Source organism: Cupressus sempervirens, chromosome 8 (assembly GCF_028749045.1).
Source record: "Cupressus sempervirens isolate cs-2001-9-10 chromosome 8, ASM2874904v1, whole genome shotgun sequence".
NCBI lineage: Eukaryota > Viridiplantae > Streptophyta > Pinopsida > Cupressales > Cupressaceae > Cupressus > Cupressus sempervirens.
The window spans coordinates 25,528,088-25,554,665 of NC_143125.1; the positions used below are offsets into that span (position 1 = coordinate 25,528,088).

At 35.4% G+C, this 26,578-nt stretch overlaps 1 protein-coding gene across 2 annotated transcripts in view; it reads left to right on the forward strand.

The window, feature by feature from the left end:
- The window catches only part of LOC149541391 (tyrosine decarboxylase 2-like), a 227,901-nt gene that overhangs the window by 159,226 nt on the left and 42,097 nt on the right, over positions 1–26,578 (forward strand). For both annotated transcript variants that reach the window (XM_089796668.1, XM_089796669.1), the window contains one exon: positions 9,264–9,320. In XM_089796668.1, coding sequence (XP_089652794.1) covers positions 9,264–9,320 — 57 coding nt within the window. The remainder of the gene's footprint in view (positions 1–9,263; positions 9,321–26,578) is intronic.

A 26,578-nucleotide genomic window follows, 5' to 3' on the forward strand; every position in this document is an offset into this window, starting at 1 on the left:
TAAAAGTGTCAAAAAAACTTAGCAAAATAGAAAAAATAAAAAACTACACTAACACCCCCCCATAAGCGAAGCTTAGGTGGATGTAGAAATGGGTCCCAACAAGTCAAGCCTGATGAGGTACCCATGTACATAAGATTTCCCAAAAGAGAGAGAAAAGAGACCCCCCAAAAAAACTCAGGACTCCGAGTGAGAGGAAGAACCCCCCCCAAAAGATGAAGCATCCCGCACTCCCAATAAAGCTCGCAAATGAAGGAACTTGCTCTCAGTGAAAGGTTTGGTGAAGATATCAACAACTTGCTCAGAAGTCGGACAATAGTGAAGGTCAATGACATGACCATGGATGAGCTCCCGGATGTAGTGCATGTGGACCTCTATGTGTTTGGTCCGTTGATGATGAACCAGATTTCGTGAGATTTGAATGACACTCTAGTTGTCACAAAATATGACTGATGGCCATCTGATCTAGATACCAAACTCAATGAGAAGATGTTGAAGCCAAATGGCCTCAATGACGGCATTTACAACCCCCCAATACTTAGCCTCAGTAGAAGATAGAGCAATAGCAGACTGCTTTTTTCTCAACCAACAAACAGGACTTGACCCAAGTGAAAAGCTATACCCTAAAGTAGACTTGCGATCCTCAGAATCACTTGCCCAATCTGAATCTGTATAGCCCACCAAATCAAGCTCAATACCTGCTATGTAGTGAATCCCACAATTATGAGAACCCTGAATGTAGTGAAGGATCTGCTTGGTTGCTTTCCAGTGCAGCTCATGGGGCTCCTGCATGAATCAAGAGACCGTGCCTATAGCATAGGAGATGTCAGGTCTCCTATGAGTTAGATAAATGAGACTCCCAACAAGTTGGCTTTACAAAGTGCCATCAACAAGTGGAGAAGAACATTGAGCCTCAAGTTTGACTCCAGAAAGGAAGGGAGTCGAAGCAGGCTTACAGTCAGCCATATGAAACCTTGAGAGTAAATCTAGAGCATACTTGGACTGTGTGATGGTGATCCTAGAAGGAGACTGAAGGATCTCAATCTCGAGAAAGTAATGCAACAAGCCCAAGTCAGTCATCAAAAAACTGTCCTGAAGAGCCACTTTGACAGCCTTAATGGTGGGTGAAGAACTTCCTGTGATCAGCAAGTCATCAACATACAAAACCAAAAATAGAAGTGAATCACCCTATTGCAAAATGTAGACATTAGGATCAGAATGGCACTGAGTGAACCCAATTGATAGAAGGAAGGAGTCCATCTTGGCATACCAAGCCCGAGGACCTTGTTTGAGGCCATAGAGAGACTTTCGAAGATGGCACACAAGTGAAGAATCTTGAAGGAAGCCCTATGGCTGCTCCATGTAGATCTCCTCATGAAGGTCACCATGAAGAAAAACACTCTTCACATCCATCTAATGTACTTCCCAACGATTAGCTGTAGCAATGGCAAGAACAATTTGAATGGAATTCATTCGGGTAACTGGCACAAAAGTCTCAGAGTAGTCAATCTCAGGAACCTGGGAGAATCCTTTGGCGATCAAGCGAGCCTTGTGTTTATCAACTGACCCATCTGCTGCAAATTTTGCCCGATAGATCCACTTACATCGAACAAGTTTTCTTCCTTTAGGAAGAGGGACAACATCCCAAGTGTGGTTCCTCATCAAGGAACTATACTCTTCCTGCATAGTTGTATCCCACTCAAGAATACCAAAAGCCTCATGAAAGGACTGTGGATCTGAGGCAGTAGTAATGAAGACATGTGGAGCATCCTGGAATTGTGAATGAGTTCGCCTGGTGTCTGATGGATCCCCAACCCAATCACCTGCAGACTACAAGGTTTGTCTAGCCCAAAGTGGACAAGAAGATGAAGAATCTGGAGGGGAATCAATAACCTCTGAATGATGACTAGGAGAGGAAGGAGGTGAGTTCTCTGAATCACTTTCTGCATCAGAAGTAGAGGTAAAAGACTGTTCAAGTGAATCTGACTCATCAGAAGATCTTTCATGTATTCCAAGTGACTCTAATGTCAAGGTAGAAGGAGTTGGAGAAGTGATAGAAAGTGAGCTTGAGGATCCCTCCTCAAACTGAACACTCCTCTCAATGAATAACTCATGTGTAGTAGGGTGGAGTAATTGATAACCCTTCACACCATCAGGATAACCTACAAATATGCAAGGTCTACTTTGTGGATCCAAGGCCTTACGTTTCTCTGTAGGAATGTGGGTCCATGCAGGGGAGCCAAAAATTCAAAAGTGCTTAACTGATGGTTTCCGACCACTCCAAGATTCAAAAGGAGTAACTCCCTTCAAGGTTCGGTGAGGAACACGGTTTTGGATATAACAAGCACAGTTAATGGCTTTTGCCCAATACTATGGTGCAAGAGATCTAGAGTGAATCATACAGTTTGCCATTTCTTTCAAGGATCTATTCTTCCATTCTGCAACACCATTTTGTTGAGGATTGTATGGAACTGAATGTTGTAAATCAATCCCCTCTGAAGCGTAAAATCTTTCAAACTAATGGTTGACATACTCACCACCATTGTCTGTGCGCAAAACCTTGATGGCTTTCCCAGATTGCTTTTCTACAAAATTTTTGAAGTCTTAAAAATGATCAAATACCTCTGACTTCTGCTTGAGAAAGTACACCCATGTATATCGAGAAAGGTCATCAATGAATGTGAGGACATATCGAGCCCTGCTGAAAGAAGGATGTTGAAATGGACCAGCCAAATCACTGTGAACTAACTCTAGTAACTGTGAAGCTCTCCATGCCTTACTTTTGTCAAACTTTTCCTTAGGATGCTTACCAAGAATGCAACCTTGGCACACACCTCTTGAGAATTGAACCAAAGGAAACCCTATGACCATGCTTTGTTGGTTGAGTTGATGCAAATAGTGAAAGTTAAGATGGCCAAACCGCTCATGCCATAATTTACTCACATCATTAGAGTGAGTGAGCAAAATAGATGAAGGAGAATCAGGAACAAAGTGAGAAAACAAATAGAGTCATGACTGATGATCTGCTCTCCCAACTATAGCTACAGAATCACTATGCAACTCACATATCTCCACTAAATCAGGAGTGAACTCAACCCGCTTGCCTAAACCTATGTGAGTGATCTGGTATATTGATAGAAGATTGGTTGATAATGAAGGTACACAAAGAACATCATGGAATGTGCCATCCCCCACATCAATAGACCGTCTCCCACACACCTCAATAGGAGTGTCATCACCCATCAAAATAGAAGGCATAGTACATGGCTCCAAGGATGCAAGTTCTTCCTTAGATGAAGCCATGTGGTGCGAAGCACCCGAATCAAGAACACAAGTGGATGGTGAGGAAGCAACTGCAACAAGAGCCTTGCCCTTTCCTTTCCCTTTGTTGTTTTCTTTTGCCTTGTTAGAATCTTCATTAGAACTTTGTTTGATAGACTCAGGAACACTAATATTATTCTTCTCAAGAATGTATGTCGAGTGATCAATTTGTTTCTTCAAACATTTATGTTCATCATGACTGGGTCATTTACAATAGGCACATTTAACCTTTTCTTTCTTAGGCTTATCGCCCTTGGAGGATGAGGTATCAATAGTTTCTTTTGAAGCAATTGGTATCTGATCCTTCTTTTCCTCACTATTATTTTGTTTCTCATCCTTACTATTGTTGTTACTACTTTGTCCTTTTTGTTCTTTTGTGTCTTGGTTGGCTGCTAAGGCATGTGACTTAGAGGACTTAAGAGTGCCCATTTGGATTAGCTTGTCCTGTTCTCAAGTGAGATTGATAGCAAAATCATCTAAAGATGGCATGGTGAATTGAGTACCAAGTGCACCCTTAGTAGCATAGAAGGTAGAGACAAACACAAAATATTCTGAACTCAGCTTAGAGAGAATACTAAGAATTAGCTGTTCATCTTTCTTTTCAATTTCACATTATTTTAACTGCAACCTTAGTGACTTCAATTTAGTGAAGAAATCCTGGATTGTGTTGAAATTGCCTGAACTTAAACTAATTAGTTCATTTTCCAACATATGACCCCTCATTGAATCTTGTGTACCAAATAGTGTTTCTAGCTTTAGCCATATTTCATTTGGTGTATTCAAAGATTCAATGTGAAATAACAAGTCAGGAGAAATAGACAAACATAATATTTCATATGCCTCATCACATTTGTTAAACCACTTAGGCTTATCTTCATCTTTAGCAAGTTCAGTTTCAAGTCCCATAGTTATCCTATTTAATCTAGCTTTCCTTAAGTGAATTGTCATGCATGATTTTCACTCAAAGTAATTGTATGGAGTTAGGATGGGCATATTTGTTTGATCCATGATGAAGAAATGTAGAGAAGAAATGCTAAAAAGAAGAGAACCCAACCACGACAATGCCCCCCTCCCTTTTTACTCAACCAAAGAACCCCCCCAAAGAAATATGATTTGGCACTTTATTTTAGTGCATTTACAACTACCACTAGAAAGAAATACTTAGTGGTATTGATTTCAATGCATTACAAACCCTCATGAAGAGCATATGATGAAAGTGAAATTTAGGCACAATAATCAAGAAAACAAATAGCACCATTGTGATCTACTCGAAAAATTATGCACTTTCAAAAAAAGAATCGCCTCGATACGAGGTCGTATGAGAAAGTTATGATCCTTCGAAGTTTTCAAAACGAGAACTGTGCACAGTTACGGCTAAGAATATGCAATTTTTGAAAAGTTTATGCATGAAAATCAAAAAACAACTCCACTAGTGGATAGAGCACAAAAAAATAGCCAAGTTCATAACAAGAATCATCAAAATCGAAGTCCGTATGAGCAAGAACGAGACATTTGAAAACTGGGTATGGTTGTAGCTTTTCATGCTCGATTCTGCAAAATATATAGCTTGCATGCAAAATCTAAAAGATACCCAGATGGTTTTTTGGGGCTACAAACAAAATCTAGAAAGGGTTTTTCTTGCTGATATACAAAAGATGTTGTTGTAGTGTAAATCAGACGCCTTTAATAGTGAAAAACGGCTCCAAAAATCAAAAAATGACCCCAGCAACCAGAATATGACATACAAATGTTGGATCAGCTTCTTAAGTCCATCAATGGCATGCTGGAACCTACAAAACTGATTGAAAATTTCAAATATGCAAGTTGGTTGTCAGATTTGAGATTGAAACCCCAGAGAAAAACTATTTTTGTCAAAAAGAATTTTATTCTCAAGATCATCCAAAGATGCAAGAGAAGAGCATACTTTGTTTTTCAAAAAACTACAATAAAGTTTATTAGCCCCCTTCGAATCTCTCAAATAAAGAAACTAAAATCTACTCTTGCACATAGAAAAGCTCCGATACCATGTTAGAATCTGATAAGATTAATAACCTAGAAAACTAGTGCAAAAAATAAATATCTAAACTATGAATGCAAATGATACAAAATCAAAATAGCATTAATAGGACGCAAAAACAAGAGATGCAAATACAAGCCAGGTAGCATGCTTATGTAGGCTAGGAAGAGGGAGGAGGTGGCAACACCAACCAATGAGGAGCAACCATCTATCAGACTAAAGATAGCAAAGTATCTTTCCAAGATAGCTAATGGATGCTCACATGTAGGAAGGTGACACCTCACAACCATTCACCTAATAAGACATGCTTTATTAACCTAAGCAAGATTATTAAAAGTGTCGAAAAAATCTAGCAAAATACGAAAAATAAAAAACTACACTAACAGAGACATGTCTTGAAACCCTCTAAAATGAAGACTAGCAGCAACAAAGAATTCTTTGACAAACAAATGCAACTGTAGATTTGAAAAATGTTGCTCACAAAATGCAAATAGAAAATAACACCCAACAATAGATATAAATTAGTGCTTAACCAACTCCAAATTAACCAACACACAATTTGATATAACAATTCCAATGAATCCCTTCACAAATTCCAGAACAACCTCCAACAGCAAGAAAAATTAAACTTCTCCTTAGCAACAGCTAATATAGTAGGAGAAATGACAAATCCTATACCTCTGCACAATTTGGCAAGCAATCTTAGAATTGAATCTACATTACTTCAGCTGTAGATCCCAAACCCTTATACTTCAGCAAAGGCACAAAATTTCAGAACTTCAGGAGTGTCACAAAGACAACAAAGAAAGATAAGATAATGAAATAATTGGATGCTCTTCTCATCAAATGTCCTCATATTTATAATCTCCAAATGGCACCAGTTTCCCAAAAGAAGTCCACTTATACAACATTAAAATATAATTAAGTGCCATTAATATAATTTATTAATTGCTTTTGGCTCCAAAAATGACCTTTTCCACCATAACTTATTTTTTTGACACGCAAGACCACTATTTCTTGTTCTCATGATTTAAAACTTTTTGTCTCGGTTCTAACGAGCTATGATACTAATGTGACCAACCAACAACACTAACAAAATTAACAACCTCAGTGGATTTAGATGAATAATAATAATAATTCACCTGTCTTGTGAAAACAACTAAAGAGGCATCAAAATCAAAATTTGACAACACCAAAGTGATCCTAATGATTAAAGATGATGAATAAACCTAATGGTGTGACTTACTATAAATAGACGCTCCCTCCAAGATTCTTGGAGCCCAAACTAGAAGCTCAAAATGAAAAATAGAGAGCATCACACAACTCTTTTAACTCAATTGAGCTTATCAAAACTTACAAATTGACTTACTATAACTCAAATGGAGCCAAAACACACCGTAGGCTACTAGAAAGCCTATAACCACATAACTGAGATCCTCAAATCCTACTATCAGCTCACGAGGGTTATGATGGTGAACTGACCAAGCCAACTACACGAACCTGCTAAAAATGGAGACATTAAATAATATATGGGGCACCAAGGATGATCAAGACCCCCCCCCCCCCCCCCCCCCCCCCGCCCCTCCCCGGTCCCCCAATTGGCACTTGTTTGACTTCCTAGGCGGCTTTCTTTGGGTTGTGCCCATTTGTTTTTTTATGAATGGTGGATTTGTATTGTGATTATGTCCTATGACAGTGTGACTCTCACAAGGTGATCTCATATCGCTGGCCTTTTTTTTCGAATATGTACTCTTATAGTATACATTAATAGAGATAACCTATTTATCATAAAAAACTATATCAGAACAGTTATCCTTTCACTTGAGGCATGTTATGAGAATTGGATATTGAAATGACTGTATATTTTAAGAAGTTAAAAACAAAAACCCTTGTAATTAGTGATGGCCGAATAGAAACACATACCTTCCGAGATTGGTGGATTCAAATCAGATTTCAGATTGGTGTTTAATGGCGATGTTCTGAAACTGTATGCACGCAATTTGAAGTTTTTTGTTCAAGGAGATCTCTATTCAAGCCAATAAGAGATTGTATGTTACAGACTTAAGGCAACATCTTCAATGACAAGTCTGGAAGTCAAGCACTTGTCTGATTATTCACAGGTCCAGCGCTAAGACTCCTCTAAGATCATTTTCGGCAGTATATGATAAGACGATAGCTTTGGATATTGATTGAGCATGGATTGGGTTTGCATTCTCAAATGAATTGTCTGATATATTAAGTTGCAGCAGCAACTCGTCTTTCATTTTACCTTTCAGCTTCATAAGTGTAGAAATCACTTTTCAGTTACATAAGTGTAGAAATCTTCATTGGATAGACTGCTATATGTTTGTTATAATGTCTCATCTAGGGACCGCATTTGCTACTAGTTTTCATTCAAATTTATTTATCAAAATTTTGTTGTGTAGTCATGTTGTTCTAGTGAACTCCAAGTTGCCTACTAGCTGTTTGTCTAAATGTTGAAATGTAAAGATTAATTATTTAGTGGAGTTGAATGCTAAGCATTGGAGCTCGTGCCTCTATATGACAAGTAACATACCAGATTTCTAATGCCATATATGTGTTTGACAAAATGTCAAACATAAAAAATCGAAAAAACTTAGAATGACAAGCGGTTGTTATATATAACCATCAAATTTTAAGATAAGGTATCATTTGCATATAAAATCGCTGGGTTGATGATGATACAAACAGTAGGGGCTCTTAACATAGCCCTTCATGACTTCTCAGATTTCTCAACAATAGTAGGGTTTAAGTCAGGGTGCAGAGCCTCACGGGTTCACCCTTTAAAAAAAAAAAGTTTACTATCTCACGTTCATATTCAGGAAATACATTATGCAAGAATATATGGTCCTTAATTTCGGTTTTGCTGGATTGAATAATTATTTTTAGAGGACAAATTTGTATTCTCCTATTTTTAAACTTCATTTGCATTTTCTTTAATTAGGAGATATTGTTGTATCTTCTCCTATTCTTATTCCTTCGGAGATTTTTTTTGTTGTAACCATTGGGTATTAGCAGCTTAGTAAAATCCGTTCTCTCTTCTATATAAAAAAGATATGTAGATTTGAATCAATAATCTATAGAGACAGTAACCCATCATTTGAATTTGCAATCAACTGTAGAGCTGCAATTTGTTCCATGTAATTAGATTGAAATCCCTTTGGTGCAATTTAATTTTAGCTGAAAGCGATTTGATCTTCAAGTCATCTTAGATGAGGCTCTCTTGTGAATTCTTGTATTGATGACCCGCATCTGTCAGTTTAGCTTTGCTTTTGTATGTGTCTACATTTAATCATTCTCTGTAGTTAATTTCATTTATGAAAATTTAATTATGTATGTTCAATTTTTTAATTGTATTTCTTCATTTGAATTCCAAGTGCATACCTTGCAATTCCATTGCGTGTGAAGTTTTCAAGTAAATATAATTTTCCAATACTGTATATTTCCTTTCCAAAAATGCTTAATTTCCTTTCTGCAAGCGTGAATTTAATTTTCAGCATGTTTTCTTATACACAACATTAAGCACTTGACCTAAAAGTAACTAATCCTACCCATAGTTTGATTCCTTGTCTAATCTACACCTCTGGGTTGACAACTAAATGAAAGTGCATCACCAGTAAATCAGATTTCTGCTTCTATATGTGTGTTCCTTCACGTTGTAGGCTAGCCTTTTGCTGCTTTTAGCTTTTATATGGTTTGATTTTTCAATCCAATTTTCCATTGGTCATTATTTTGTGTTTAGATATACAGCTGTATTATTGTTGCAAAAAATTCATGTTTTGTCCATTATTAAACTGAAAAACACAGACTTTGTTTAAAGCATCTGGTTTTCTTGGCCTCGTGTTAGCTGTTTTTCAAAACTATCTGAATGAAATTTTATAGCCTTGAGTTGTATTCTTTGTTTCAGGACTCAAAGGCTTTGGTTCAAGCTTTGTGTACCGATCCAGAATATTTAAGGAATAAGGTCAGTTATTATGTATAATTTTCAGGGAAGCAACACATATCAATTTGGATACAAATAACCTATTTTTTGACTTCAAGTGGCATTGTTAATTATATATTTGAGGTTGTATTCTCAGTTTGTAGTTGCAATTAATTGGCAAGTTTGTGTGGAATCATGTAAGCCAAAGAAAAAAGAGAGAGTAGATAATCTTGCTGTTTCTTATTGTTATCTGCTATAGAATCTTCTGTGGTATAGTGGATTCAATCAGAAATTAAACAAGCAATAGAAATAAATCAATACATATGTAATAGAAATAAATTTATTCTAGAGATAAAAAGAGAGAATAAAAAATTCATCTTAATGAATGACAACAATTAGGTCAATAAGGCAACTGAAAGTATGTTCATTACAATTCAGAACTAGTGCTAGACTATGTGAAGTGGTCTATAATGTTCCCTTTTTGGATTCTATGCTTCCCTAGCATCAAAAATTCAATCAAAGAGGGAACATAATGTAGTTAGAGATATTAGTTTATCCAAAGAAAGCAAGATAGATGCTTGTTGAGATCCTACAATCATGTTAGACAAATATTGAAGATCTAATTCGTAAGATCAACCATTATCACTAAAATTAATGAACATATATTCGTAATCAGCTTAGTCATTTAACATATCTAATTTATTGTTTGGGTTCAATCATAATAAAGGTTGGATAAGGAAATATGAGAGGTTGCCCAAAGCAGTCCTCTACCTACACCCAAGAGTAGAAAAACTATTCCTTTTGGCTTCTTGTGGCCCTCTGCCATCCATTGAGTTGGTGTACCTAGTGAGGAATCTTATAGGTGTTCTTCCTTTTTGCATGACTCAACAACAACTTGACTGACCCAAAAGATTGAAGTCATTGGTATTTAAATGAGTTTGTGTCCAGTGTGATGTCTAAGGATCCTTTAGGTTACTTGCTTCTCATCTTCCCCAAGTCCCTCACTTTCTTTGTTTTTTGGATCTCCCTTGCATTATCTATACCTATTTCTTTTATGGGGGGTTTCTATTTTCTGATGTGCATGAAGTTTAAGTGATCTAGGTATGGTTGGAATCAGTGCATTGAAATATTTTATTAAATCAATTGAAATCAATTTCTTCAATCAATTTGTAATTAATTTAATTATTTCAATATTTCTTAAGTTTTGATCATTTTATCCTAAGTCTTATTTAATTAAAAGAAAACCTCTTTTTTAATTAAGTAATTAATTCATATTTAATTAATTAAGAGAAAAAACTCTATTTTAATTTAATTAAAAGTTTCCTATTTAATTAAAAGAACTTTCTCCCTTTTAATTAAATAAAATCCCCACTTAAATATCTCTTTGTGATGAAAAAGGAAATAAATTAAATAAAAATAAATAAATATATCCTTTTTCTCTACGCTTGAATGCACATATCTCTAAGTGTGATTTCTCTTTTTCCTCTTTCCACTCTCTTCTCAAACACTCATCTTTTTTCATTGGTGAAATTTTGTCTCGCATGGATCAAACTCTATTATCCCATATTGGTTGTGAGAAGCCTCCCACCTTCATATTTTCCTTTAAAAGGGGCCCTCTCCTTCTCATTTTGATATATATAGAGACATAGAGAAACATATAGAGATATAGAGAAGGATATAGAGAAAAAGAGATAGAGACATAGAGAAAAATATAGAGAAAATAGTTCATTGCTATTTTATTGTTATGCTACAGGTTTAGAGAGTGATTTTAGAGGAGTTTGAGCCTTAGGGTTTGGACATTGGGGCTTCATTGCAACTTCTCTCTTCTTTTCTTATTCTCTCTTGCATCCATGGCTTCCATCATGGAGTCTTATTCTTGCATTTTCATATTATCTTAGAGTCATATTTGTTTTCATAGATTAACATTGCATTGCTATTTTTTTTCATAGATTAGATTTCATTTCTTGCATTGCTTTGCATTGTCATCATCTTCATTTGCATTCATATTTTGATCTTTGAATTTCTTATTTTATGGTGTACTTGCACGGGTACAAACTAGGTCAAACAAAGGGCCTCCATTATAAACCCTTACACTCCATGAATAGAGAGCTATGAGTTGCCTTTCGAGATCTCATTCTTCAGCAATCTTGAATATAATGACTTATGGAAGTGTGTCAACATTTTAGCAGACATGATTATTCAAAATTCTAACATTTATGGCACCTACTATGGGTTAACCCACCTTTACTTGCTGGTTTTAGATATTTTTGGAACTAACCCCCTTATGCAGATTTATTTGGAGACAAAAAACCTTCAATAGTAAAGATTTGATCTCATCTCCCAAACAACTTGGTGTTTTGGTGTAATTTTTTTTTTGTAGCTTGGCGACATATCAAAGAAGCTTCAATGAAATTTTTAGATTTTTCTAAGGTATTTTTGATTTTTTATAAATTTTTCTTGATTTTTCATGAAAAATTATTTTAGGGTGAAAATTAGCGATTTTTTTAGAGAAGTCATGATTTTTGAGTCAAACTCATTAACCCATGTTTCAAAAATCACACAGTTAAATCCTGATAGCAATATCACAATTGGACTTGCTGTGGAAATTATCTTCTTATCAATTGATGAGCTTAAGGGACTTTCTAATGAATGATTCATATGGCACAACAGTTGGTGAAGGTTTTGGAAATGGGGTTACAAGCTTTAGGTTTAACCATAGAGGAAATTTTGTAGTTAAGTGCGCTTGGGTTGGAGTGGTATTGGGATGGGTGACCTCTTGAGAAGTCTCGATGCTTCACCCTTGTGAGCATCACCTAGATCCAATGAGTGCTAAGTGTTCCATTTATTCTCATGAGCGATGGATTCATGTTGAATCACTACTCATGAAACATGGGTCAATGAGTTTGACTCAAAAATCACACAGTTAAATCTTGATAGCAATATCACAATTTGACTTGTTGTGAAAATTATCTCCTTATCAATTGATGAGCTTAAGGGGCTTTCTAATGAATGATTCATAAAGCACAACACTTGGTGAAGGTTTTGCAAATGGGGTTGCAAGCTTTGGGTTTAACCATAGAGGAAATTCTGTAGTTAAGCGCACTCAGGCTAGAGTAGTACTGAGATGGGTGACCTCTCGAGAAGTCTTGGTGCTTCACCCTTGTGAGCATCACCTAGATCCAATGAGTGCTAAGTGTTCCATTTATTCTCATGAGAGATGGGTTCATGTTGAATCACTAATCATGAAACATGGGTCAATGAGTTTGACTCAAAAATCACACAATTAAATCCTAATAGCAATATCACAATTTGACTTACTGTGAAAATTATCTCCTTATCACTTTGCATACAATCTTTCACGATTTGTCTTGCTATTGGACTTATGTCACACAAAGAAAAATCAAGGAGAATCCTTTGTTACTTTCTTGCAAAGATAGAGACAATAGTGCTCTCCCTATTCTAGGACTATTCCTAAGAAAGGAAAGATTGAAATCCTCATTACTAACATTGTTCCTAAGATAAGTATAGAGTTAAGAAGATGGTTTTTGATTCTTGTGATATCATGGTTGAAGTCACATTTAGAATTGAGGATGTTTTGAGAGAGCAAGGTATTTTGAAAAAAATGGAAACAACAACAACACTGGTTAGAATAACAACAACAATAACAAGGATAAAGGAAAGAACACATATTGGAATAAGAACAAACAAGTGGTTAATGATGGAATTATGGATTCCTCTAAGCCTAAAGACCAAGCTATTCTCCATTTGGCTAGTGCCAATCAACAAAGTAACAAGCCAAGATATCAAGGAAGGCCTAAAGGAGAGAAATGTGACTTTACACAATTGGGTGAGTCATATGAAGAGATATTCACAAAGCCCCTTTCTTTAATCTTGTGCGCCCTTATGATGCTACAAATTTTCGCATACCTGAAGTTAAGCCATGGTGGTGGTATGAGAAGGCCTATTGCAAACTTCACAATGGCATTGGACACAATATTGAAAATTGTGGGAGATTCAAGCATATTGTTCAAGATCTTATTGAGAATGGTAAATTTGAAATAGATGGATTAAATACCAATGTTGATCACACAACATTCAAAGAGCCTTTGCCCAAATATGAGAAGGGGAAGCTTCCCAACATAAGAATGGCAAGGTTGCAATCAATTACACATATGCAAATGTAGAAGATGTTGTCAATATGCTTGAGGTTGTAGAAGAAAGTGTCAACATGATGGAAGATAAAGATCTCAGTGTTTATGATTTAAATTTGAGCTCTCCTATCCTTGGTGAAAGACGTATTTTGGTGCTAAGGGGTGCTCACTCTAGAGAGTCATCTCAAGGTCCCTTTGTCATTAGAGGATCCAATTCAAACTAGTCAAGTAAACCTAAGAAAGTGTCTTCCCAAAGTCTCAATGCTGTTATGCAAAGTCAAGGTCCCCTTGTTGTCAAAGGACCTAGTTCAAGCCAACCAAGTAAGCCAAAACAAGTGCAATCCAAGTATGTTCCTTCAAAACTAGTGGTTAATCCTAGGTCAAATTCTAATCTTGTTGATCAATTGCAAAGAACCCTCACTCAAATTTCAATCTTTGAGCTTTTAGATTTGTCTCTGAGACACATGAAAGTCCTTGAGGATGCTTTGCGCATGGCGAATGCCCCCAAAAATTTAGATGTCAATCAATTCTAGAACATGGTTAATCATATTGCTAGCCCTCATTACCTTTCCTTTTCAAAGGAAGATGATAAATCTTTGAGCCATTTGCACAATCTTGCCCTTCATATTGAGGTCATGATCCATAGAACCTGTATTAGGCATGTGTTGATAGATGGGGGTGCTGGGCTTAATATTTGTTCTTTGAGTCTTTTAAAGACATTAGGTTATTCTGAACAAGTTATTGATACCAGAAGGAAGATTATTATCAAAACCTATGATGAGGCAAAGATAATTTCAAAGGGGTTTCCCGTCCTTCCCATTAGGATCGGTCCTATTGAAAAGATATTTCATTCCAAATAGTTGATGCTAGACCCCTTGCATATAATATTTTACTTGGTAGACCATTGATTTATGATATTCAAGTAGTGCCATCTACCTATCATCAATGTGTTAAGTTTCCTTACAATGGAACAAAGATTTGTATACTTGGGGATAATACTTTTTTTATTAACTCAATTCAGCAAGTACTCATGTTCCCCTCAATAGAGAAGCAGATACTTTTGATGCAACTTTAGTTGAATGTAAAGATAAGTTCAAATCCATAGACCTTGGCATGGGGGGATATCAACTCAACTCCCTTGCAAAATTACTAGTTTCACCTAGGTCTTATGGTAAACCTTCACAAGAGATGAAAAATTTCTCTTTAGCTATGACATTATTCGACACACTTTTATAGTCGTCAGTGCCTATTCAAGATGAGGAAGAAGATGTGGCTATTAGAGATTGGATTTATAGAGAAGAGAAGTATATGCACAATGAGAACTTCACTCCCTCTCCTAAAGCTTATGGAAGAGGGTATACTTTTGTCAAGAAGATGGTCTATCCTAGACATGGCCCTCTTAGTAATAGATTGGATGCTAAAGCTGAACCCCTTGATCATGGTCTTTTCAGACACAAATCTAAGAAGCTAATTGGCCTAGGATATGAAAATAACAATAATGTTTCTCCTACCCTTGATAAGTCAGATAGTGAAGAAGAACAAGAGTACATACCTAATTTGGAAAATCAACAAGATATGTGTGAATATTGGGTCCCTTCTACTAATCTCCTTTAGGGAGATTTAGATAGTCTAGTATCTCATGAGACAGTTGCAAATTTAGAACAAGAGAGTGTGACCCTTGATATTGAGGCTTCCACATCCAGGTGTCCCAAGCCTTCATTGTGTAAGCATCCTAGTTGAGATTCAAAAATTGATTCCAATGAGTACAAATGGGACTCCTTCTCAGAGCCTTCTATAGTTGATATGGATATTGATGTTGTTCATACATATAGTTCTCAAGCTGAGTTAGTTGACAATTCACGTATAGGATCAGATGATTTGAACTCACATGTTACCTTATTGGACAATTCTTTGCTTGTTAGAATGAATCTTGATTTGGATAGTTTAGGAAGTTACTTGATAGGCTCTAAATATTTGGTCACCAAAGATATCATTCATATTCATAACCTTGAACTAGTCATTGATTTATCCCTCATTCATCTTGATTTGATTGATTGGTCCCAACACAATCATGAACTTGAGCTTTTAATGTTTCAAAATGATTATGAATAGCCTATTATTTGAATGCCATTAAACCCATAGTCTCTTCAACCAATGAACTAGCTACCAACATGATAGAGCTAGACATCAAGTACTTTAGTTGCAAGAAAAAAAGAAAGAAAAATAAAAAGAATAGGAGTTTTGATGATGAAAACCACTATGTGGTGGTGTCAAAACCAAAAAAGTAAAAAGAAAGGTTGTATTCAAGGGTGAAAACCTCTTTGAGGTGCTTGAGGATGAGGTACTTGATTGTCTCCCTAGTTATTTTCAAGATAGATCTTTAGTCCTTATTGAAACAACACAAACAATCAATTTGGGTATGAATGAAGCTCTACAAATGGTACATTTGGCTTAGTCTTTGACATCACAAGAAAAATAATCTTACACTAAGTTCTTACAAGAAAAGAAGATCAATTTTGCATGGACTTATTCAAATATGCCAAGGTTGGACACTAATCTTATTATGCATCACTAATCCATAGCTCTAGGTGTTAAACTAGTTAAGCATAAATTGAGAAAGATGCATCCTTACATAGCTCTCCTAGTCAAGGAAAAATTAGAGAAACTCCTTGATGCAAAATTCCTAAGAGCTATTGACTATGCTGAATGGATATCAAACATTGTACTAGTTTGAAAACATGACAAAACCATTCAAGTTTGCACAGATTTTAGAGATGTTAATAAAGCATGCCCAAAGGATGATTTTCCACTTCCTAATATAGACATGATAGTGGATATGACTGTGGGTTATGAGATTTATTCCTTAATGGATGGTTTTTCTAGATATAATTAGATTAAGATAGCTCTTGAAGATCAAGAAAAAATTGCATTCACTTGTGCATGAGGTAGCTATTGTTGGAACATTATGCCTTTTGGATTAAAAAATGAAGGAGCCACTTATCAACGAGCTATGACAACTATTTTTCATGATGTGATGCATAAAAACATGGAAGATTATGTGGATGACACCTTGGCCAAGTCTAAGAAAAGAGATACACACTTAAATGATTTAGAAGTCATTCTAGATCGTATGGAATAATTTCAATTAAAGTCAAATCCTAAAAAGTGTGCATTTGGAGTCACCTCTAGAAAATTACTAGGATTCATTATTTCAAAAAAAGGAATAAGGGTATGCCACCTCCTAAAACATTAGTCAAATAAGGAGTCTTCAAGTGCATCTTCAATCTATAAGGAGGTTTATTTCACAATTGGCAGATAGAGATCAACCTTTCAACAAGAACTTACATAAAGGATTCAAATATCTATGGAATGAAGAGTGTCAAAGGAGCATAGATCAAATCAAGAAATACTTGGAAAATCCTCCTATTTTAATGCCTCCTATCCCAAGGAAACCACTTATTCTATTCATGTCAGCGACATAGTCTTCCTTGGGCACATTATTAGCTCAATAGGGTGAACATGGGAAAGAAAGAGCAATATACGACATTAGTTGTACTCTTATTTCATATGAGGTTAATTACATCAATATTGAGAAAGCTAGCCTCATAGTTGTGTTTTCTTTCCAAAAATTGCGACATTATATGCTTGTGCACACTATGTACCTCATAGAAAAAATTGATCCACTTAAGTATTTACTAGGTAAGGCTTCCCTCATAGTTTGATGGATGACGATCCTTTTAGAGTTTGACATAAAGTACATTGAGCGTAAAGCAATCAAAGGGCAAGCCATAGCAGATCAATTGGCTGATTTCCCACTACAAGATGATGCACCTATTCAAGTTGATTTCCTACATGAGCACCTCATGTATATGACTAAAAGAACATGGAAGATGTTCTTTGATGGATCTTTTATGAAAAATGGTTTCGGAGTTGGTGTTTTGTTTGTTTCTCCTTGTGGGTACAAAATTCCTAAATCTTACAAGTTATTATTTCCAAGTACAAATAACATTGCTAAGTATGAAGCTTTAACAAATGGACTTAAGATGGCTATAGAATGGAGAATTACATAGTTACACATCTATGGGGATTCACAATTGATAATTAACTAAGTCAATGACAATTATTTAACAAAAAATGAGAAATTGGTACCTTACATGCAAATGGTTGATTCCTTGAGATGCTACTTCACATTTGTCTCATTTCAACAAATCCCTAGAGTACATCAAGATTTGAATTCCTAGTGGAAGAGTACATCATCCTATCTATGATTCCCACAAAAGTCATGTGTTAGAATTACAATAGGAAGGTTAAACTTTTGAGAGGGTGGGGGGTAGGGGGGGTGTGAAGCAGTAGTTTAAACTTTGACCCTTAAAACATTCACCACACATCCATCTCATACATTCTCTAAGTAAATTGAAATACCATGTAAAGCATGTACATTTAAATCATGAAAAAAAAAAAAAATATGACACCAAATATGATTACCCAAAAACCCTCCAATGAGAAGGTAAAATTAGGGTGGGGATGATATTGAAAAATATTCACTACTATAGTAATAAAGTGTATCCAATGAAGGTTGCAATGTTTTGATCATGAGACATGATCTACCACGTGAAAGGTCTACCCTGTTAAAGGCTTACAAAGACTGTTAGGTCTTACCCTATTAAAGGATTTCAACACCCTGTTAGAAGTGTGCCTTATTAAAGGACTTCAGCTCACAATTAAGTAAGTACCCTTTTAAAGGATTTCAATACAGCCTATTAGGACTACTATGTTAAGAGATTTAACTAATTCACCTGCTAGAATGATTCAACAATGTCCTGTGGCTAGCACTTTTTTCTTGATGACAGATCACCTCTACACTGATGTCTTCTAAATCTTTTTGATCAGATGTCTCACTACTGTACACTATTTCTTTCCTCTGTTCTCCTTTAACTAATTTTGCAATGTAATCTCAGTCCATGACTCCTTAGCCACTATGAATGCTTTGTTTTCACATACAAACTTCTTTTTTCACTCCTTCCAATAGTTTCTTCACTACATAGATAGTTTAAGGTTTGTCCTCCTTAAGAAGACTTAGGTGACTTAGGGTTAGGTATAAATCAATAGCTATGATTCATCCATTTTTTTGCTTAAACTTTCCCTTTCTCTAATTGGTTGTATGCAATGCATTGGGAATCCAAATTAAGATTTTTCATTATCTCCAAATATCATAATTCAATATTTAAGTCGGCTAAAAAATGGTTTACATAGCTATTTGTGCCATTACAAACATATATAACAAAACTATATTACTTGACATCTAAAGTCTCTAATGCTCAACATACACTATTCTCTATACTCTGACTTGACATCTGTATCACTCGGCATGTACTTCTTACTTAGCTCTTGAATTACTCGGCATATATTGTCTGCTCGACACTTGAGTGACTTAGCACATGAGTGGCTTGACACTCATTGTGGACTCGACATGCTCTATTATATGCATGTTTTACTCAACATGTACTACATATTCAACATGAACTAAGTAAATGACTAACGTGTTTAAACACTCACTTGTCAAAACCGATCTGAGATCAACAATCTCCCCTTTGACATGAGTGTCAAAAACATTTGGTCATGCATTACTATCCTTATTCTTACAAGCATAATATATTTCTTATTCAGTTTGTATACAAAACTTCAAAATTTCAAAATTTTGTAACAACTTGTACCTCAAAATCTAATAACTCCCCTTGAGTTGATAGGTTTGTTCTGTATTCAAAATTTTGTACTCCTACTAAGTAAATGTGCCTCAACTGATGCTCTTTGTGCTTGCTCACCCTTAGCTTATTCTATCTTTTCTCTGTCCCTTCTCTTACTGTTTGCTCTTATTCTTATTCTTCTTTTTATATCCCCAAAATTTTATATATCTCCCCTTTTCTTATTCTCCCCCTTTTCTCATCTCCCCCTTTGCTCTCTATCTCCCTCTTTTATTTCTCCCCCTTTTTAACACTTATGTCAATGGGCTTATCTACTAATTATGTGCTTGTCCAAGAAAAATTTATGGACATCTAGGATAATTTTGAGAGCTGCATCCCAATTTTCACATGCTACATCCAAAGATTTGATTTGGGTAGCTAGCTTAGCAGCAAGGTGGACTATATTGAAAGATTAGGGTCTTTCTTCATAACAGTTTTAGCATAGCCTAATTCCTTGTGCAAAATCTCCATGTGTGGGGTCAATGTTGTTTGGATGCTAATTAGTTTAGCCCTTATATTGGCTTTATCTATTGACAATGCAGTTAATTGACTCCGAGTTTGTAACAAAGTTTTGAAGTGCTTCTCACTTTGAGCTGGTGTCATAGGCAATTTTGCATCTGATGCATTAATCTGACTTTCCAAACTCAAAATGTGCTTTCCTATCTCTTGTGTAAAGAGTGTTGGATTGCATAATTTAGCGTACAATGAGAAGATATTCTCAAGTACCTTCTTCACACTTTCTACCTTTTTTGCCAATGCAACTTGTGTGAGTGCTATGTCACCTGATATTTTCTCATTAACTTTGCTTCAGAATTTCTTTTCTAACCATTCTAATAATTTTTCTTTTGTTTCTAGGTTTGCATCACTAAAATTCTCCACTATGTTTGTCAATTGTTCAATAAGTGGCTTGGTCTCATCTAGAGTAAGTAGACTAAATACATCTAAAAGGATGTCTTTGATATCCTACAATACTTACTTCTTCCTATGCTCCCTTCTAAGCATTTCCTAATGCTTCTTTTTGGCTAGTGCTTCTTGGAGTATGCCTATCTACACAATTGTTATTGTGTCAAAGTCATATTTTGGTAACATAATCTCTTTATCAAGGTTCACATTGTAATATCCTCCCCTGATTTGAACTTTGACTTGTAGAAATTTAACTTAAGGAATATTGTCAAACACTTTGTATGCAAACTCATAAAGCTGATTTCCTCAATAAATTTCTTTCCAATGAGTAGATTTACAAACAACTATGAAGTGACATTAAAATGCATAATACACATCATAACATTTTCACAAACACTTGGCACACATTCAATAGTATATGGAAAAATTGGAAACTCTTTCAATCTGCTAATAAAGGGTGATTTTTAAATGTAGATGTGCACTTACAGCTGCCTTAAAGGCTGCAACAACTATTCAGACTTGTATTCAACAATTATTATGCAAAATATCAAAATTTGACAGAAGAAACTTGGAATTAGTTGCCGTAGTATTTTACAGATGTAGTCAGCCAGCCCTCCAAACTTCTAATTAGCCGGAAAAATAAGTAAACTTGATACCAACACTATTCATGCCGTACTGTAGCAAAATACTGTTCATGTCGACTGTAGCAAAATATTGTTCATGCGGCACTATAGCAATAACTAACTTCAGATCTGCAACTCAAACCCTTGTAAATTTCTTTATGCAAATGCCCCAGATGAAACCCAATGTGTTTCCTGAAGTGAAAACACCCTTGATCCTCCTGACTGTGTCTTCCAACAACGAAGAGAATGCTAGCAAAGAGGGATTCCGTCCTCCAAGCCCGATAATCAGATATCCAGCAACATAACATTAATCTTCATCCAAGCATACAAAAAAAAAGCTCTTCCATTTCTTTTATAGTGTTCTCACAAGAGCTCAATCCTTCGTTTTCTCAATGTGGGATAAAACATAACTCCCTTTATGTACCTTATGTCTCCAATGTGTTATAAAAATAAAGGGAACTCTTTTAATTTAAATATTTTCCACAAACTATAGTCTATGCATTAATAAAGTTAAATATTTAAATTTAACTTTATAAAATGGTTTTATCAATGCATAACAAATCTTATCAATGATAAATAAGTCTGTCTGTCGATTTTAAACAATTACCATCGACATACCACTGTGACTGAATGTCCAGCCATGTCCAAGATGACTTGCTATAAATAGTAAGTATGCCCAAAGTTGCCTCAGAACCCCTCAAAAAGACCTGCAACTGAAACTGTCTAGGCCAAATGGCCTCTCAACCCCTTTAATGTCCTAGTTCGCCTACAGGACTGTGGGGAAATAGGCTAAATACAACATCATGCTATGAATGCTAGAAAGGGGACATTACACACATCTCCATATTGTATCACTTCTTCATCCTTTGATGAGCTTGGACTTTGTATTGAGATTTGCAATAGTGTTGCATCTATGCTCAACTTTTGAAGAGTGTGATTGGAAGGAGTGCTAGATTCTGGTAATGTTATTAGGGCTTGAATTGCTACTTTCTCCTTCACCTTTGGTGTCAACTTAGTCTCTTCAGAGTTGTCCTTGACTTCCATAGTGTCTTGTGATGCACCTTGTACTTGTACTAGAGCTACAAATAAGATTATCTAACCTGTTTGACTCTACTCTTTAGTAGTGGCTTGAGTTTCCATTGTGTCCTTTGCAATTGTATCAACCTTTTCAGATGCAACTTTAGTTACTTTATCCAAAGGTTGTACATTAGTGACTTGACGGGTGATAGGAGGCGATTCTTGTGTTTTCACCTCTTCCATTGTTGTACCAATCACTGTCTTCTGCAATTCATGCACACTCACCAATATAGGATTATCACATAGTTTTGCTTGTAGTGTAGACTAATCAAGTATCTTTTTCAGATCTTCCTCTGTAAGGGGATTGATGTTCTGAGCTATGACATTAGAAACATCCTTTACTATTATTGTTTCAATATTTACACTAGTTACATGTTGAGGGCTAACATTAGGAAATTGTGTATCTTGTACACTATCTTCTTCTTGTTGTTTTGCCTTAGTTGTTGTCTTGTCATCTACTTTCATTTCTATATCTCCCTTAATAGTTTCTTCATTATCATTCTCTTCTTCATCATCCTTCACCTCAATAGGCTCTTGTTCACCTTTCTTTACTATAGCAAGTCCATAAGTTATCTTCCATATCTGATCAGAATTCTTAACTACATCTTCAATATTGTTTTGTAGTATGCTAAAGACTCTATATTCAGGTACAAACCTAATTGTATATTTATTCATAGCCTTGGCAATTTGTGCCTTTGATTTTAGGCATCACTTGTGCAAGTGAAGTGTCCCTTATTTGTTTTTCCAAGTTCAAGCAATAGTGCCATTTCTACTCAACTCTCTCATATAAGCTTTTAGGCATTGAGTTGGCAATTTCTAGTGGGATTTTCTTAAAATTTTCCATCATGGCACATATAGCTTCCTCCACTTGATTTTTCTCAACTTTACCAAGATTATCAAAATCAACATGAGTAAATCCTATCAAATCTGCAATATTCTTGACATTTTCACATAGATTTTCTAAGTTTGATAGAAGATTTCCACTCACCACTTTGAATTGGCTATTCTCATCTGATTCTATTTTCTCCTCATCAGATTCAACTTATGCAATGTACTTTCTCCTTGGTCTTTTCTGCACTTCACCTCCCTATTTTGTAGGTTTTGTCTTTTCTTTTTCCTTTAGTGCAGTGACATGTGCACTAGCCCTTGTAGTAGGTGATGTACAATTTGGGTTAACTTGGCCTGGTGACCTTCTTGGCTTTTGTCACTATTTGGGCCTTGGCCTTCTTCTTCTTTTGATCAGTGGGTGTAGGTGCTTCCTCAAATTCTTCTCCATTGGCACCTTCGACAACTTCTATCTCCTCCTCTGGCTAATCTTTACCCATTCCTTGAGTCAATGCAAGTGGTGCTTGTGTTTGGATGTCTTCTTCCTCTTCATCCTCTTCTTCTTCCTCCTCTTCAGTTACATAGTGATTTTTAGATTTATCCATTTCATAGTTTCCAAATACTTTTGCATTTTTATTAACAACTACTACCAGTAATCCTATTATAGTTGCAGAGGCTTCATCTACATTGATTTCATATCCTAGCATTTGGTCTTAGCCACCTTACCCTTGGAGTTGCTACTTGAAAAAAAGTATAATCAACATCCACTAGAAAGAAAACATCACCATAATAATTTTCCACTAATGATACTGGTATTCTCAATCTTTTCTTAATTGATTGCTTAAAGTACTCAAAATAGCTAGTCATAATTGACTCAAAATTCTCTCCCAATTATTCAATAAACTCACCAATCTGTACTACCACTGACCTGTTGGTTTTCAATACAACAATGCCAAACATAGGAAAAGTATTTTGAACATAAAAGAAAATGCATATCAGAATTGAACCAAACTTGCATTGTGCACTCTTTGTCTTCCTTATTGCTTTAGGTTCTCAACTAGTTGTTGTAGTTGTAATTCTATAAAATCATATGTGTGATCTTCTTGAAAATTTTATAACCGACATCTACTGCAATATAGGGCACACTATTTAATCTGCTAGATTTGTAAAACTTATGTAAAATAATCCTTACTGCAAATTCTATCGAAGGATCTGTAATGGTATCAATTATCATTCCTCTCTTATTCCATACAAGTCCAATGTTTTTCTCAATAACTTCTTTTGAGTCACTTCTTAGAGTCTTAGGCCGATCTAGGATTGGATATTGTGTTACCCTATGGATTATCCTTTTGGTTACTTTGATAGGTCCATTTTCCAACCATAGCGAATTGTCATGAATTGCATTTAACATAATCCTAATCCATTCAGTTTTGAACACATTTGGGAAGTTTAGGGCACGAGTTAACCCTTTCTTTTCTACAATTTTGTATTCTTCCCTTAACACACTATTCTTATAAAGTTTTTCATATGCTTTCCTGATCTCCATATCACCTATACTTCAAATTTTACAGTTGTAGCATTTCCTAACATGTTGCACCATTAAGACATTCGGTGGTATCATGGATAACACATCAGAAGGGTTTTGTTTGTATGAAATGTCTGGTATGGCTTTGAATATTTGTTTCTTGACCTCATTACTAACTAGTTGAACATTCAAAACTTCCTTTACCTCTACATTCTTTGAACTAGGTGCCATTTTGTGAAACTAGGGTTTACAAAAATATAAACAGTGTAACTCGATACTTGATAAATACCTTGCAAGATCTGACAAAATGATGTAGAATCTCAAACAAAATCTTCTCCAATCACTTTTGATAGATTTCCATATCATCTTTTTCTCTCCTTGCTCTGACTCAATTTTGAAATGATGTGAAATGAGTTGAAAATCAATCAAATACCCTTTGAAGTTCTTCAATAAATGTTGAGTTCTTACACAACTATAAGCTCGGCATAAACCAATTTTAGGCTCACTCAACATCAGCTATCATTTTGTTTGTTTGACAACCATTACAAACTCAACATCAACTAGCTAGTCCATTAGCTCAACATCTTCTAGCATTCCACTTAGCAATCATAGAAAATATTTCATGCTTGACAGTAACATGAATAACATTTTGCATCTTTATTCATGCTTATATAGTCCTTTTAGTAATAAGTCCTTTTGGAATTGATGTATGATATAACCTTTAAATATCAGCCCTATAGACCTCTTGATTGCTCAATTTGATGAGGTGTGATCACCTGACCCATTGGATCCCTTCTCCATTTGATGTGATGCAACCATCCTTTTTCTTCCATGTCTTGTTCATTTCATCTCTAACATTTTCAACATCTGCCTTGTCTTTGCCTTTATCAAATTCACAAGTTGGTGCCTTTGACCTTGTTGGACAGTAGCAATTGATGTGACCAATCTTCAAATAGCTAAAACATGTGATTTGGCTTAACCATCTTTTGTAGTCACTTTTGAAGTGTGTCCTTATACAATTCTTAGGAACATTTCCATATTCTTGACAATAATGATAGCTATATCTTGTATTATAATCCTAGTTATAAGAGTTTCCATTGTTCCTTACCTTTTTTTGCTTGTTTGATGACCACATGGGTTTGGATTTGCACTCAAAAGATCTATGTCCATACCTGTAATAGTTATAACAATATCCTTCAAATCTTTGTGTGTGCATGGTCTTGGTTTTTCATTCATTTTCTTGATGTTCTTGTTTGTTGCACTTATGGTAGCGAACCATACTCTTATGCTTGACATTATAATTTACAGTCTTTCTCCTGCACATGTTAGCAATATGTCCTTTCATACCACAATTATGATAAGGAGGTTTAGAGTTCTTACCTTTGTTGTTCCTTTCTTTACCACTTTTGGATGATTCTCCTTCCTTAGTGCTTGTGTATCCTAGTCCATATGTATCATTATTGGATCTAGAAGATCTCAATAATTGCTCAAAGTATTTGATGACTTCATTTTATTTGTTGAAACTTTCAATAAATTCCTTTTACCTTATTAGGTCACTCTTCAATGGCTCATTCTATAGTTTCAATGTTGTTATCTCAATGTCCTTGACATTTAATTCATAGTTGGCATTCATCATTTGACTTAGAGTATCCAATTGCATGTTGGAAATTTTGGTTACCTTTGATGATTTCTCTTCCAGTCTATTTCTCAAAACTCTTTTCTCATCTTCAATCATGGCTTTGTCTTCTATAGCTTTATTTTTCTATTCAGTCACCTCAAATAGTAGTACGGCTTGTGATTCTTGCTCTAACTTGAGATTTTTGATTTCCTCAGCCTGGGCTCTATTCTTTTCCATTAGATCTACAATTGTTGTATCAAATTCATTGGAATCTCTATTAGCAAATAACTTAGTAGTGTCTATCTCTCTACATTGTGTCTCATTTTCCTCAATAGCAATTTCCTTCCTTCTCTTCAAAGATTTCTTTTGTTCTTCTCTTGCTTCCTCCAGTTGATGTAGAATGAGTTGTATTTCAATTCCCTGATTTTCAATGATCTTTCCCAACTTGTAGACTTATATTTTCAAGATCTTTCCTCAAAGCTGCAAAGCTTCTCTTCTTGATAACTGGGCTCTAATACCAATTTTTGGAATTACAATAGCAAAGGTAAACTTCTTGGGGGGGGGGGGTGTGAATCGATAATTTAAACTTGGACCCTTAAAACACTCACCACACATCCATCTCATACATTCTCTAGGTAATATAAAATACCATGTAAAGCATGTACATCTAAATCATGAAAATAAGTAAACACATATGACACTAGATATGATTACCCAAAAACCCTCCAATGAGAAGGTAAAATTGGGGTGGGGATGATACCCACAAATCTTTAGTACTACAGTAATAAAGTGTATCCAATGAAGGTTACACTGTTTTGATCATGAGACATGATCTAC